General features: G+C 42.0%; 1 protein-coding gene and 1 pseudogene across 3 annotated transcripts in view; both read right to left on the reverse strand.

Moving 5' to 3' along the window:
• Positions 1 to 284: 284 nt before the first annotated feature.
• Positions 285 to 12,991, reverse strand: part of FAM131B (family with sequence similarity 131 member B) — a 145,419-nt gene continuing 132,712 nt past the window's right edge. For all 3 annotated transcript variants that reach the window (XM_073595942.1, XM_073595941.1, XM_073595940.1), the window contains 2 exons: positions 6,587 to 6,718; positions 285 to 3,340 (listed from right to left, as the gene is read on the reverse strand). In XM_073595942.1, coding sequence (XP_073452043.1) covers positions 2,955 to 3,340; positions 6,587 to 6,718 — 518 coding nt within the window. In that variant the 3' untranslated portion in view covers positions 285 to 2,954. The remainder of the gene's footprint in view (positions 3,341 to 6,586; positions 6,719 to 12,991) is intronic.
• Positions 8,977 to 9,075, reverse strand: LOC141106992 (U6 spliceosomal RNA; annotated as a pseudogene).

Here is a 12,991-nt window from a genome sequence, read left to right on the forward strand (position 1 = left end):
CATATTAAAATATTCTACAAATGTCAGAATGTTAATTCACCAAAAAAAGTGTTTCCTGTCTAAGTCTTCAAGAAAAAAAAAAAAAAAAAAAAAGTAAAAAATTATCATACAAGGGGGCAGTTGTCCAATTGCCCCAAAAAATGATCTGCCCTAGACCTCTATGCTTATATGGACTTACCCCTGTCCCTGTACATTTTGTGGACCAAAAGGCTGGAAGAAAGGCTAGCAACGTGATGCTCTGCAGGTCTTTGGCAAGACTAAAAACACAAAATAGACATACCATAAACGCTTTGCACAAAACATTGTTGCGAGAGCAATGCTGTGAGGGCAACAGCATTAATAAAGGTTAATGGAGCATTTGTTGCAAATAAATTTTACCAGCAAACCAAATCATGAGAATGAATTGTATTTATAAAAAAAAACAAAAAAAAATGCGTTGTTTAAATGCCCTGTAATCGTATGAGATGGGGAACAGTTGGTAAGCGGATGAAGCACAATGCCCATTAGACCTTTGGCAGGCAACAAGTTAATGAAGGATGATGCTCTGTGGTCTTTGGCAGGAATGCAGATTAAAGTTTTTTTTCTTTTTTTTGGGAGGGTTGAGGGTGGGATGGGGAGTTTGGCAAATGATAGTTGGGAGATTTTAGGGAGATCACTTTAAGGCATGCGAGACCTCCCACACAAATGGAGCAGTCTGTGCTTCCAACACCGAGCCTGTCTCTGGTCAACATTGCAAGACCCCGAGAGAGGGCAAGATTGGAGCTTAGTGTCATGGATTCTTCTTACAGATGCCAGGGAGATGAATGGTGGTAGTTACTTCTCTCCTAGGACAAGGGAAGACTTTTCGGCATTGGTGGCAGGACAGACAGGCAGACTTGGATCCGTTTGGCATTGAAGATGGTAATGGTCCTACTCTTGACGCCAACTCTCTCACACTTTGGGGGTGGGTGGACGGGGGTCATTTATCAAATCAACTTCACAGACATTAAAAAAAAAAAAAAAAAAAAGAATAAAACATTTGTAGACTGATTTTTTTGGAAAGTTTTGAATTTATCTCTAGAAAAACGTATCGATGGTAGTTATGAAAAGAGGCTTTATCCAGATGTTATTCTTGTCCTTCAATGAAATCTTCTTTGAGATGGAAAATTTCTTCTGTGGAAGGATTCCACCATGTCCTATCATGGGATGCTTCCAAACAATGGAGCAACATAACAGCATCAAGAGAGAAAAGGGATCCCTTTGAAAGCAGTTGGAGTTTTTCCTTTGATTGGTATGGTGCTGTTATCTTGCCCTTGCCTCTTTTATGATCTCTATGAAGAAAATATACAATCAAATACACATTATGGAGTACAAACACGTTGACAAGCCCTCTCAGAAATTTTAAAGTGCATGCTTACATGTAAAATATTTCACAGAAAGGGAGGCACGCACCCGATAAGGCCAACCAGAGGGAAGTAGAGATTGGGGGTACCATTGGAGCGCTATTAAGTTTACCGGGGACCAAAAATAAAAACAGAATGGCACCAGTTCACTAAACAAGAACGCATTTGGAAAGTTTGGCTTCAATCAAAAGTTATACATTTTATTATTTACAATTGATGAGAAAATGAATTAGAAAAAATACAGATTCAAAGAAAATTTGGAGGAAAATGTATAGTTTGCGGTCATTTTTTTATACTTGCTATAATTGTTGCCAGTGATGCCATATGAAAACAGAATGGCGCCAATTCATTAAACATTAACTCAGTTGGAAAATTTGGTAAACTGGGCTTTTTCAATAAAAAAAATATATTTTGTATTATAAAATAACAGGTTCCTAAGAAGAAATATTTTTTAATTTGCGGTCATAGTCATAATAGTTAATTGTTGCCAATGAAGGACCACAGCTATGCCATATTTAAACAGAATGTCAACAATTCATTAAACAATAACCCATTTGGAAAATTTCATTTTTCCAATCAAAAATTTTATTTTTTATTTAATACTGATAAGAAAAAAAATTGGAAAAAATAGATTCGTAACAATAAATAATTTGTAGATTGTGGTAACTTTCATAATAATTAATTGTTTCCAATGAAGGACCACAACTATGTGATATGTAAGAGACATTTGGATAAGACAAGTATCATTAAATAAAATATTGAATGCTTTTAAAATAACCAATATAGTCAGTTGACGCCATTGTCACCAAAAAGTTTTTTTTAAAGGGATGTCCACTAATTAAAAGGATATTTTTTTAAAAATACATTTTTAAATACTAAGTAAAATTACCGTAAGGATTCTCTTCTTAAATTTCTCTGGAATTGTTACCTTTTTTAGATTTCAAACTTGGTAAAGTGAAATAACATGAAAAGAAATTTGAAAGGGAATGTCTTTAAAATGTTCCTTGTGAGTTTACAGTTTTTGTAAAATCAAGAGAAAAAGTGCAGTTTCAATGATTTACATATAGGCTCTTATGGGTGCATGCTCCCTTCAGTAAATACTATTGATTAAAGCACAGTCCTTGCAAGGCCGGAGCAGATACTCTCGCATTGCATCATAGTAGTTGAGTTTTCTCTCCTGGTTCAGACCCGGTCAGCTATGACATGGTAGTTAGGAAGAGTGGCCGTAGCAGTAACTTAAAATGTCACAAGTACCCGGCAGTTAGCAACATGCAGACACCTTAATCTTTTCACAGAAAGGGGTAAAGCTTTACTTAAGAGATTGTAGGCTTGTCTTGTAAATTTAAAGAGTGTTTCTTTAAAATTGTGTTCTGCAAAGAAAAACTCTTTGTAAGCACTTTCATGATTATTATTTTTTCAGAGGGCTGTAATGTTTATCCCTATTTTTTAAAAATTATTTAAAAAAAAAAAAAGTTTGTTGCATGGAAGAGTTTGATAAATGACCCCCAGCTCACATCGTGCAGCGACACATTCGCCTAATCCTCTAGCATTTCTCCATCCTCCGGTTCCCCCTTAGTTCTCCATTTCCCGTTCTTCCTCCTCCTCGCCAGACTGCACCCCAGACGTTGCCACATCTGACACTTTCCGGCTGTGTGGGGGGCTGTCAAATTCCTCCCGTGGTGGAGACAGGGACTGCAGATCGTGACACACGACGTCATCTTCTTCTAAGGGGGATATTTTAGAGTGCAGCAACTGAGGGGCAATCTCACAGATATTCTCAAACGGTCTCTCTTCCAGCTCAGGTCCAGGGTTTGTGATGCCGCCTCCTCCTGGCGGCGCCGGGGACACTGTGAGAGACTGCTCGCTGCTAGCCCACGCCTCCGAGGAGCCGAGGCAGTAAAGTCCTTGGGACACATAAGAGTGTGGCCAACATTCTGAATGCGCCTGTGCAAGGTTATCTATACACAGATAGAGGAATGTGAAAAGGGAAAGCACGGGGGAGGACAAGACAAAGACAGAAAGGAAAAAATAAAGGAATGTTAATATCTAACTCTACTTTTAATTCCCGAAAAGTAACAGATAGAATACACTATAATTCCGAAAGTATTGGGACACCTGCCTTTACACACACATGAACTTTACTTCATCCCAAAGGTGTTCTATCGGTGTTGAAGTCAGAACAGTCAAGTTCCTCCACCCCAAACTCGCTCATCTATGTCTTTATGGACCTTGCTTTGTGCACTGGTCCAAATCATTTGGTGGGAGGGGGATTATGGTGTGGGGATGTTTTTCAGGGGTTGGGCTTGGCCCCTTAGTTCCAGTGAAGGGAACTCTTAAGGCCTCAGCATACCAAGACATTTTGGTCAATTTCATGCTCCCAACTTTGTGGGAACAGTTTGTGGATGGACCGTTCCTGTTCCAACATGACTGCGCACTAGAGAACAAAGCAAGGTCCAAAAAGACATGAATGAGCGAGTTTGGGGTGGAGGAACTTGACTGGCCTGCACAGAGTCCTGACCTCAACCCCAATAGAACACCTTTGGGATGAATTAAAGTGGAGTTTGCATGCTAGGCCTTTTCACCAACATCAGTGCATGACCTTACAAATGCACTTCTGGAAGAATGGTCAAACATTCCCATAGACACACTCCTAAACCTTGTGGACAGCCTTCCCAGAAGAGTTGAAGCTGTTATAGCTGCAAAGGGTGGGCCAACTCAATATTGAACCCTACGGACTAAGACTGGGATGCCATTAAAGTTCATGTGCGTCTAAAGGCAGGTGTCCCAATACTTTTTGCAATATAGTGTATAATTGTTACAGAGCACTTTTTTTACATATTTTTTTTTAATATATGCATGTTAAAATATTTTTATAGTATATTTTTGTGCTATTAATGCAATGTTTAAAATATTTTTTGGATTTTCTTTTCGCATTTTTAAGTATTTGGTCTTCCATTACATTTTTTTATTGTGAGTTACAGTCTAATTCAGCCTTTTTCAAACTTTTTACCCCAGAGGAAGCCTTGAAATATTTTCCATGTCTCAGGGAACCCCTGCTAGGATTAGCCCATTATGGGTCATTAGGAAAATGCTCCTTATATTGGTGGTCAGTGAGAATTATGTCCCCATTTCCCCCCTTACAGATAGCTTAAAGCTCATTGGTGCCAAGCTACGGGTTCTGCCAAGTGGTGATGGACCTGGATCTATGAAGGCACTATCATATGGGAGGTCAGTTAGTCACAGCTCAAGGAACCTCCAGCCACCTCTGGATGAACCCTATGGTTCCACAAAACCCTGGTTCAGAATGGCTGATCTAACTCAAGCTCCAAATTTTTAAGGTTTTGGTTATAGTAGGAGAATTCTCTTTTGAGTTTCTATTTATGTCTTTGCCTCCATTAGGGAAATTTCCCTCACTTTCTTCTGACACCAGGAGCATAGACAGCAATAAAAACCTTAATTCTTGTCTGTCCAAAATTCCAATCCTTCCTCACTCTGCTAAAAAATATTTTTGTTTTTTTCCCCTTCCTGAGAAAAACAGGGACACACAGATGGCAGAAAAACTTGACAGAGGCATAAACCTTTCCCTTTTATAACAGAAATGTGTTTCTGCCTATGTTCACATTGGAGAGATTTCCCCTTACTTCCTGTCCCGATGAGCAAGTGAAACTTGACACAATTAACCACTTGCTGACCAAGTTTAAATCAGTATTTTTTGCTAGAAAATTACTTAGAACCCCCAAACATTATATATTTTTTTAGCAGAGACACATGAGAAGAAAATAGCGATAGTTGCAATATTTTATGTCACACCGTATTTGAGGGATGGGGAGCTTTACATTTTTTTTGTTTCTTATTTATTTTACTTTTTATTTTTACACAGTCCCATTAGTTTTATTTTTTTTTTAATCACTTTTATTCCTATTACAAGGAATGTAAACATCCCTTGTAATAGAAATAAGGATGACAGGTCCTCTTTAAAAAAAAAAACAGATCTCTCATTTACCTTTAAAAGCAAAAGAAAAGAAAAAAAAAACATTTTTTTTTGCATTTTGACAAAAAATAATAATAAATACAATTATTTGTTTTGGCCCGAGAACCGGAAGTGACATCAGAGGTCGCTCCAGTCCTCCAAGGGCATAGAGATGAGTGAGCGCCATCTTGACCTTACTCGTCTTCCTGCCCAGCAAACAGCTCTGGTAAACCCGGAAACGACCGTGAAGCTGCAATGGGGGGCACTTCTCCCTCCGCCTCTAAAAGTGATCCAGCGGTGAATGTGCCTGCAGGACCACTTTTATCTGAAAAAAATCACCCATAGTAAAAAATAATATCAGGGTTATGGCAACTAGCTGCAGCCATAACACCAGTATGTAATGTCAAAGTATTTTTACAATGGGCTGGTCGGCAAGTAAAGTCTTGGATAGAGTGGAGAGGGATTAGAATACCTGTCAAGTTTTTATTGCTGTCTGTGACGCCGTTAGGTGGCTTTACCCCATCGAAAATCCCAAAGTTGGCTCACAGTTTAGGAATAGGGGTGATCTTTCAAGGGTTACACTAGTTCTGGTGACCCTGGTGAACACCAGAGATTTACCTCTCTTTGGAGGGATTTCCTCTTGCATCCTGTTTGGGTATGGGACAGGATGTGAAGGGAAATCTCCCCAATAAAACACAGATGGCAAAAAATAAACCTGAAAGGGGTTTAACCCTCCCTTACTCTATCCAAAATGAAAGAAAAAGTTGTGCCTTCTGTTCTACTATAATTCTTTGGGGCAAAATCTTCCTGAAAATGAATAATTGCTTTTGACCAAAAAAAAATATCTTGAAATTTCATTGAAGGTGAAATTAATTTTTCTGAAAATTAAGATTGTTTTTCCTTTGGTAAAAAAATTGTTAAAATGCATTGAAGCCAGTTGGGGAGCAAACTTATGTAAAAATGGGACACAGATGGCAATAACAATGTAACTGCAATTGGTTAAATGTCATCACTATCTAGCAAAGAAATATTACAAATTGCTTTTCCTGAAGATAATATTTTTGGAGATTCAAGCACATATGTTGTGGAATATCAGTTCTGACAAGTAGATTTGTTAATTTCTACCCACATCAACCAATAAGAACTTATCTTTGGTTGCTATATCTTACTGCCCTTTTCTTGTCCTGACTACCTTATGGAAAAATCCCACTGGACTGTGCTTTGCAGGTCTCACCCTGGTTTTCCAGTAGCTCCTGGTAAGTTTCACTTTGCCTTTCCTGGTTAGAATTCACGCTCTCCTCTTCTCCATCCATCGATGACCAGGCCATTAGCGTTGCCTCAGAGATAGCAAATTGCTGCATGACACCTTGAAGGATGGAAAATAGAGGAAAAGATGTAAGAAAGACCAAGTAGTGGACTGAGGTGGATAGTGGGCCAAGACATCAAAAAGAAAAGAGCTCCATGGACTACGTGACCAGCAGATGCATAGGTTGAAGCAACAGATCCCCAGAGCAATATGTAAGTTTGAGTTCATGCTGTTCCATCCATATCTGCCTAACAATATTTTCAACTTACAATGGTGAATTCCCCTCGATGCTCACATCTATTGGTGCCCAATGTGTCACCCCTATGCAAGGATTAGCTATTCTAAACACATTTCCTTGTTCTAACAACTTAAAGAAGAATTTCAGGTATGGATATTTTTACATAGTTGTATTGGTCCATGCATGTACCTTACAGTACCTGTAGGATCTTTCTGGAACATGGAAAAAAACCTCTGTAGACATCACTACTCCAGTGATCTCCACTAGCTTCTGGGTTTTGTGCTGAGAGGCTGCCTTGCTGCATGCTGTCCTGGATTTTCTGAATGAATGCAAATCATTCTCTGATTGGATGAGGTGGAGAGGTGGGGTGGTGACGTCACACTCTCCACCTCCAATAACGAGAATGCTTTGCGATCAGTGAGAAAAAGCAAAGCATTGTTTAATTGCTCCCTTGCCCAGTCATTGACCTCCTGTGTTCACAATGTAGTAGGGCAGCCGCTCGGCACAGGACCCAACAACTAGTAGAAATCACCGGAATAGCTGTGCCTACTAGAGGGATTTCCAGCGTCTAGAGGGATCTCACAGGTATGGTACATGTATAGTTACATTGGACCAAGCTGGATCAATGTAACTATGCAAAAATATCCATACTTGGAATTTTTCTTTGGGCAGGCTATACACTCAGAGGCCAAATTAAAAGGCCATATACGTAGATGTCCAGACCATATATAGCACTGCCATATGCAGGTTATGTGGGTAATTTGGCCATAACCCTAAAGGCCATGTACACAATTGTTTTTTTTTTAACCACTTGCTTACTGGGCACTTTCCTGCCAAGGCCAAATTTTAGCTTTCAGCTCTGTCGCACTTTGAATGACAATTGCGTGGTTCATGCAACACTGTACCCAAATGAAATTTTTATAAATTTTTTCACACAAATAGACCTTTCTTTTGGTGGTATTTAATCACTGCTGGGTTTTTTATTTTTTGATAAAAAAACAAAACAAAAAAAGACCAAAAATTTTGGAAAAATAAAATAAAATAGTTTCATAGTTTGTTATAAAATTTTGAAAACAGGTAATTTTTCTCCTTCATTGATGTACTCTGATAGGCACTGATAGGCTGCACAGATAAACACTGATAATCCAGCACTGATGGGCACTGATAGGTGGCACTGGTGGGCACTGATAGGTGGCACTGAGAGGTGACACTGATGGATGACACTGATGGGCACTGATAGGTGGCACTGATGGGTGGCACTGATGGGCAGCACTGATAGGTGGCACTGATGGGAACTGATAAGTGGCACTGATATGCACAGATGGGCACTGGTAGGCGACACTGATAAGCACTGATAGGTGGCACTGGTAGGCATCGATAAGGGGCCCTGGTGGGCACTGGTAGGTGGCACTGTTAGGCGGCACTGATATGCACCTGTAGGTGGCATTGGTGGGTACTGGCAGGTGGCACTGGAGGACACTGTTAGCGTGAGGGGGCAAAAAAAAGCCGATAACCAATCTTCTGTTTACATCACGTGATCAGCTGTCATTGGCTGACAGCTGATCACATGGTGAGGGGCTCCTATCTGCAATCAGCCGAGTCTCATTGACTCTGTGATCACAGAGTGCGCTGCACGTTCCCCACAGGGGGCGCGCAGGCAGCTCATGCACGGGAAGACGTCTATTGACGCCCTCCTGGCAATTAAGGCCAGCGCTGTAGCTGTAGCCGTGCCGCCGCTTCCTATAAGCTGCAGCCTGTAGCGTGGCTGAGCTCCTCTTCCTTCCTCCTGCAGTCCGCGTGGTACAGGACTCAGGAGATTCAGTTTCCTGTTCCCGGCCGGACTGACAGGAAGTGCACACACTGAGTGCTCACTTCCTTTCAGTCCGGCTGGCTGGGAACAGAAAACTGAATCTCCTACCACGCGGTACGTGGTAGAGTGGGAGGTTAAAAAGAACAAGGGGGAGGATTAGTAAGGGGGGCTTTGCGTGCGTGCGCACGGGGGGGGGGTTGGGGGGGCCTCTATGTCCATTTTGCTTGGGGCCCCCAAATTCCTTCAAACGGCCCTACAGGCGGGAGGTGGTTAAATATAGAACACTTCACGAATTTGTGTATCATCCTTGCTTAGGGGCCATGCTAATCTTCTTTTAAGTTTTAGTATATGTCCTGCCGAAGCGAGGTCACACACAATTGTTTTTTTTGTTCCCGCAACTCTACTAATTTGCCCTAGAAAATATATATTTTTTTACACTATATGGCACAGTGTTTTAATCTTTTCCCACCCTGACAATGCATTAAATGGAGCATCGGGGTGGATAGGCGTTAACACCTAGCCGGTGAATATATGAGTCTATGGGGTTCTGAGGTTCTGCTCTGAAAGTGCGATTAGCCGAATTGTTACAGGCAGCTCCTGCTTCAAGTTTGCGATCAGCAGCCAGCGACAGCCAATCAAAGAGGTGACAGCAACAGGCAAATATTATAAGCTGACCAATGAACAAAATGTGAAAAAGAAAAAGTATCCTTTTTTTAAATAATGTATCTATTATTAACACGGTGTTGTTTTCTCTGTGCACAAAACAATTGCACAACAAGAGGGAGGGAGAGACTCACAGTGCCATTTGTGCCAGCCTGCATGTGATCACCACGATTGGCTGTCTTGGCAATCACATTATTGGGAAACACGTTAACATGTTCACAAATGTGAGACTTGCAGCTGTCAATGGCACTGGGATCTTTCAGCTAGGAGCGTGCATAACTGCACATTACTAGTTTACAGATGAAGCATTAATTAGGCTTGGTTCACATATATGCAAATCGGATTCGTTTTTAACTGCATCCGATTCACATAATATGTGAATCGGACCGGCTTTCAATGAATCGCACCTTAACTGGTGTAGAAAACTGTGTTATTTTTCTTTGTATATGGTCAGTATAGTAGCTCCTGAATTCTGCAGAAATGGTTTTTATATAATAGCATGGCACCACTCTGTGGCATGTTGTTTCGTGTTGCCCCCAGAGGGTGGTTCCTTTACATCTTAGTTTCACAGATATAGTCAATCAACATTAAGGGATGTAACTCTAAAAAAAAAAAAAAAAAAATACACTGTTTATCTGTCAAAACGACATGTTCTGTGCAAATAGGGCAAAATCAAATGTTCTCAGGCTATATTCTCTGCTATACAAATGTGTGAATGCAGAAAATACATAATTATGGCCACTAGGTGGCGACGAGGACAATGCTGAGTTCCCACAATAGTCAGCACCACCTAGTGGCCATAATCCAGTAAAGCTACTACATGGTGCTGACTATTATAGGAAATAAGTATGCTCCTCAGTGCCATCCAGTGGTCATTATGTGGTATTTTCCACATTCACACATTTAAATTGCAGAGAATGCATCTGGTGAACGTTTGATTTTGCCCCATTTTTGAGGCAAAAAATAGGCAGACTCGTGAGACACTTGTTCCTTTTCTGCCATCGTTCTTCTATTTTTCGACGTTACCCTAAAATAAAGACGCAGCTGTGGTGGAGTTGATTAAGATGCATGTTTAACCCGTTCGTTCACCGTACATTATAGCTATAACCGTATTTTCTAACTGTGGGTCCCATCTGTTGACTGTTGGTACTTTCTTTAACAGACCTCTTTTTTTTGTTTTGTTTAATGTGATGACGTCTGTAGGAAGGTGACGCTGTATTTCGCACACTGAGCCACGCTGTATGATGGCGGTTCACTTAGCAGGCCGTGTCTGATTTATGAAGTGTTATGTGAGAAGCGGGAGCTTTCTAAGAATGGGACTGCTGAGTCTGACTTTCTCGCGCTGGAGGGTGGGGCAGGTCCCGTCTCCCCATCTCTCTGCAGGATATTAAATTACCCTGAACGCCGCGAATAAACTGCAGCACAAAACATTCCCTGCAGAAGCACATCTGCTGCACGCTGAGATATCAGTCACTGCCCATGCCCTCCTGTCCTGCCCATGCAATTAGCTGCTTATATGTGATTTATGATCGCGCTACAGAGGAAAGAGGGTGAGAGCCAGGCAGCGTCTTCCTTATTACAGGCCTTGTTTTTTTTTTTAGCAATCCAAAATGATGTATAAAGCTGTTCTGGGCCACTTATACACTCGTTGTTTGAGGAAAACATCTAGCAAAATATATTTTACAGATAACTATTGAAACTTGCACTGCTTTTATTCACTGGTGCGACATGCGCTCTGACTGTGAGAGCATGTCGCATGACATTTCAAGTTCAATGTTTCCCTATGAGAGCCGTCTTAACTGATTCGACACAAGTTGGTCCGACTTTTGAAAAGGTTCCTACACTACGTTGGTCCAACTTGGGTGCGATTTTCCATAGAATTTAATGGAACTCGCATCCAAGTCGGATAATGATCTTAACTGATGGTTAAGATCCAGAAGACCCCTGCTCCTGTAGCCTCTCCTGTTGTGTGTAGTGATGTGTGCAATGTTAGCAGATCAAAATCTATTGAAAAAAAAAACTGCGTGGGGTCCCCCCCAAAATCGATACAGGACCCTTTATCTAAACATGCAGGCCAGCAGGTCAGGAAAGAAGGGGACGAGCAAGCACCCTTCTGAACCTTACCAGACCACATGCCCCCCCACTCCAAAGCACAAGGTCCCCATGCTGATGGGGGACAAGGTCCTCTACCCCACAACCCTGGGCGGTGGTTGTAGGGGTCTGTGGGCAGGGGGTTTATTGGCATCTGGAAGCCCCCTTTAACAAGGGGGCCCCCAGATCCTGCCCCCTTGTGGTGTCACGGACCCTTTATGCCCGGGGCAGTGATTCCATAAAGGGGCAGGGTCTCCCGATGACATCACATGATGGTCACACCCCGTAGTTATATAAGAACTGTCAGAAACCAGAGTTGCCAGGACGGTGGAAGCCTTTATTGGGGGAGGAGCTTTTTTTTATTGGGTCCGCAGGAGCGGCGGCCATCGTGATTGACGTTAGAGCTACCACGGGGGACTTTATTAATTTATAATAAGGACTTGTCAAAAACTTCCTCCTGTTTTTTTTTTTACACTACACTGTTTTCTTATGGGGTGAACTCATTTACATAGGGGGGGGGTGGGATCTGGGAGAACCACTGTTAAAGGGGGCTTTCAGATGCCGATAAGCCCCCTGCCCGCAGACCCCCACAACTCTGGGCGTGGGTACAAGGTGCTTTGGGGTGGGGGGGCAGAGCTTCCATGTGATGGGAAGCCTCTGATGTATGGGGGACACTGATGTGATGGGGGGCCTCTGACTTTTGGGGGGCCTCTGATGTGATGGAAAGCCTCAGATGTTTTATAGGGGCCTCCGACGTGATGAGGGGGCCCTGATGTAAAGGGATGCTTCTGATATGAAAGGTGGCTGCTCATGTGAAGGGGGGCCTCTGATGTGATGGGGGACCTCTGATGTGATGGGGAGGCTTTGATGTGAAGGGGAAACCTCTGAAGTAAATTTCATCAAGGCAGCTGAAAATTGTCGCAGTTGAAACACTAATGATGCGAAAAATGAATGATTTGACGATTATCACAAATTTTTTTGACTCGTCTATGGCCTGCTTTACACAGCTTCCCCAGGAATGGTGGTGGAAGGTTGGCTATTTGCTCAAGTGGGCACCAGGTTGCAAAGGAAAAAGTGCCATAAGCAGAATGTGTAAAATCCAGAGTTCATTTTAGTCAGTCTCTTGTACCATAAAGTTAACATGTTTTGGCAGGTTAAAAGGTCCACCTTTATCAGGGCTAACTAAGTGTGTACTAGATTTATAAAATTGGAGGAATCGTAAGTGGGATCCCTCCAGAGACTGGTAGCAACATCAGACTAATTACCCCTAATGCCGCGTACACACGAGCGGACTTTACGGCAGACTTTGCCCGGCGGACTGGATTTCGTCAGACAATTTGATCGTGTGTGGGCTCCAGCGGACTTTGTTTTCTCAAAAGTTGGACGGACTTAGATTTGAAACATGTTTTAAATCAATCCGTCGAACTCGAGTCCGGTCGAAAAGTCCGCTCGTCTGTATGCTAGTTCGATGGACAAAAAGCCACGCTAGGGCAGCTATTGGCTACTGGCTATGAACTTCCTTGTTTTAGTC

This window comes from Aquarana catesbeiana, linkage group LG08, assembly GCF_042186555.1.
Source record: "Aquarana catesbeiana isolate 2022-GZ linkage group LG08, ASM4218655v1, whole genome shotgun sequence".
NCBI lineage: Eukaryota > Metazoa > Chordata > Amphibia > Anura > Ranidae > Aquarana > Aquarana catesbeiana.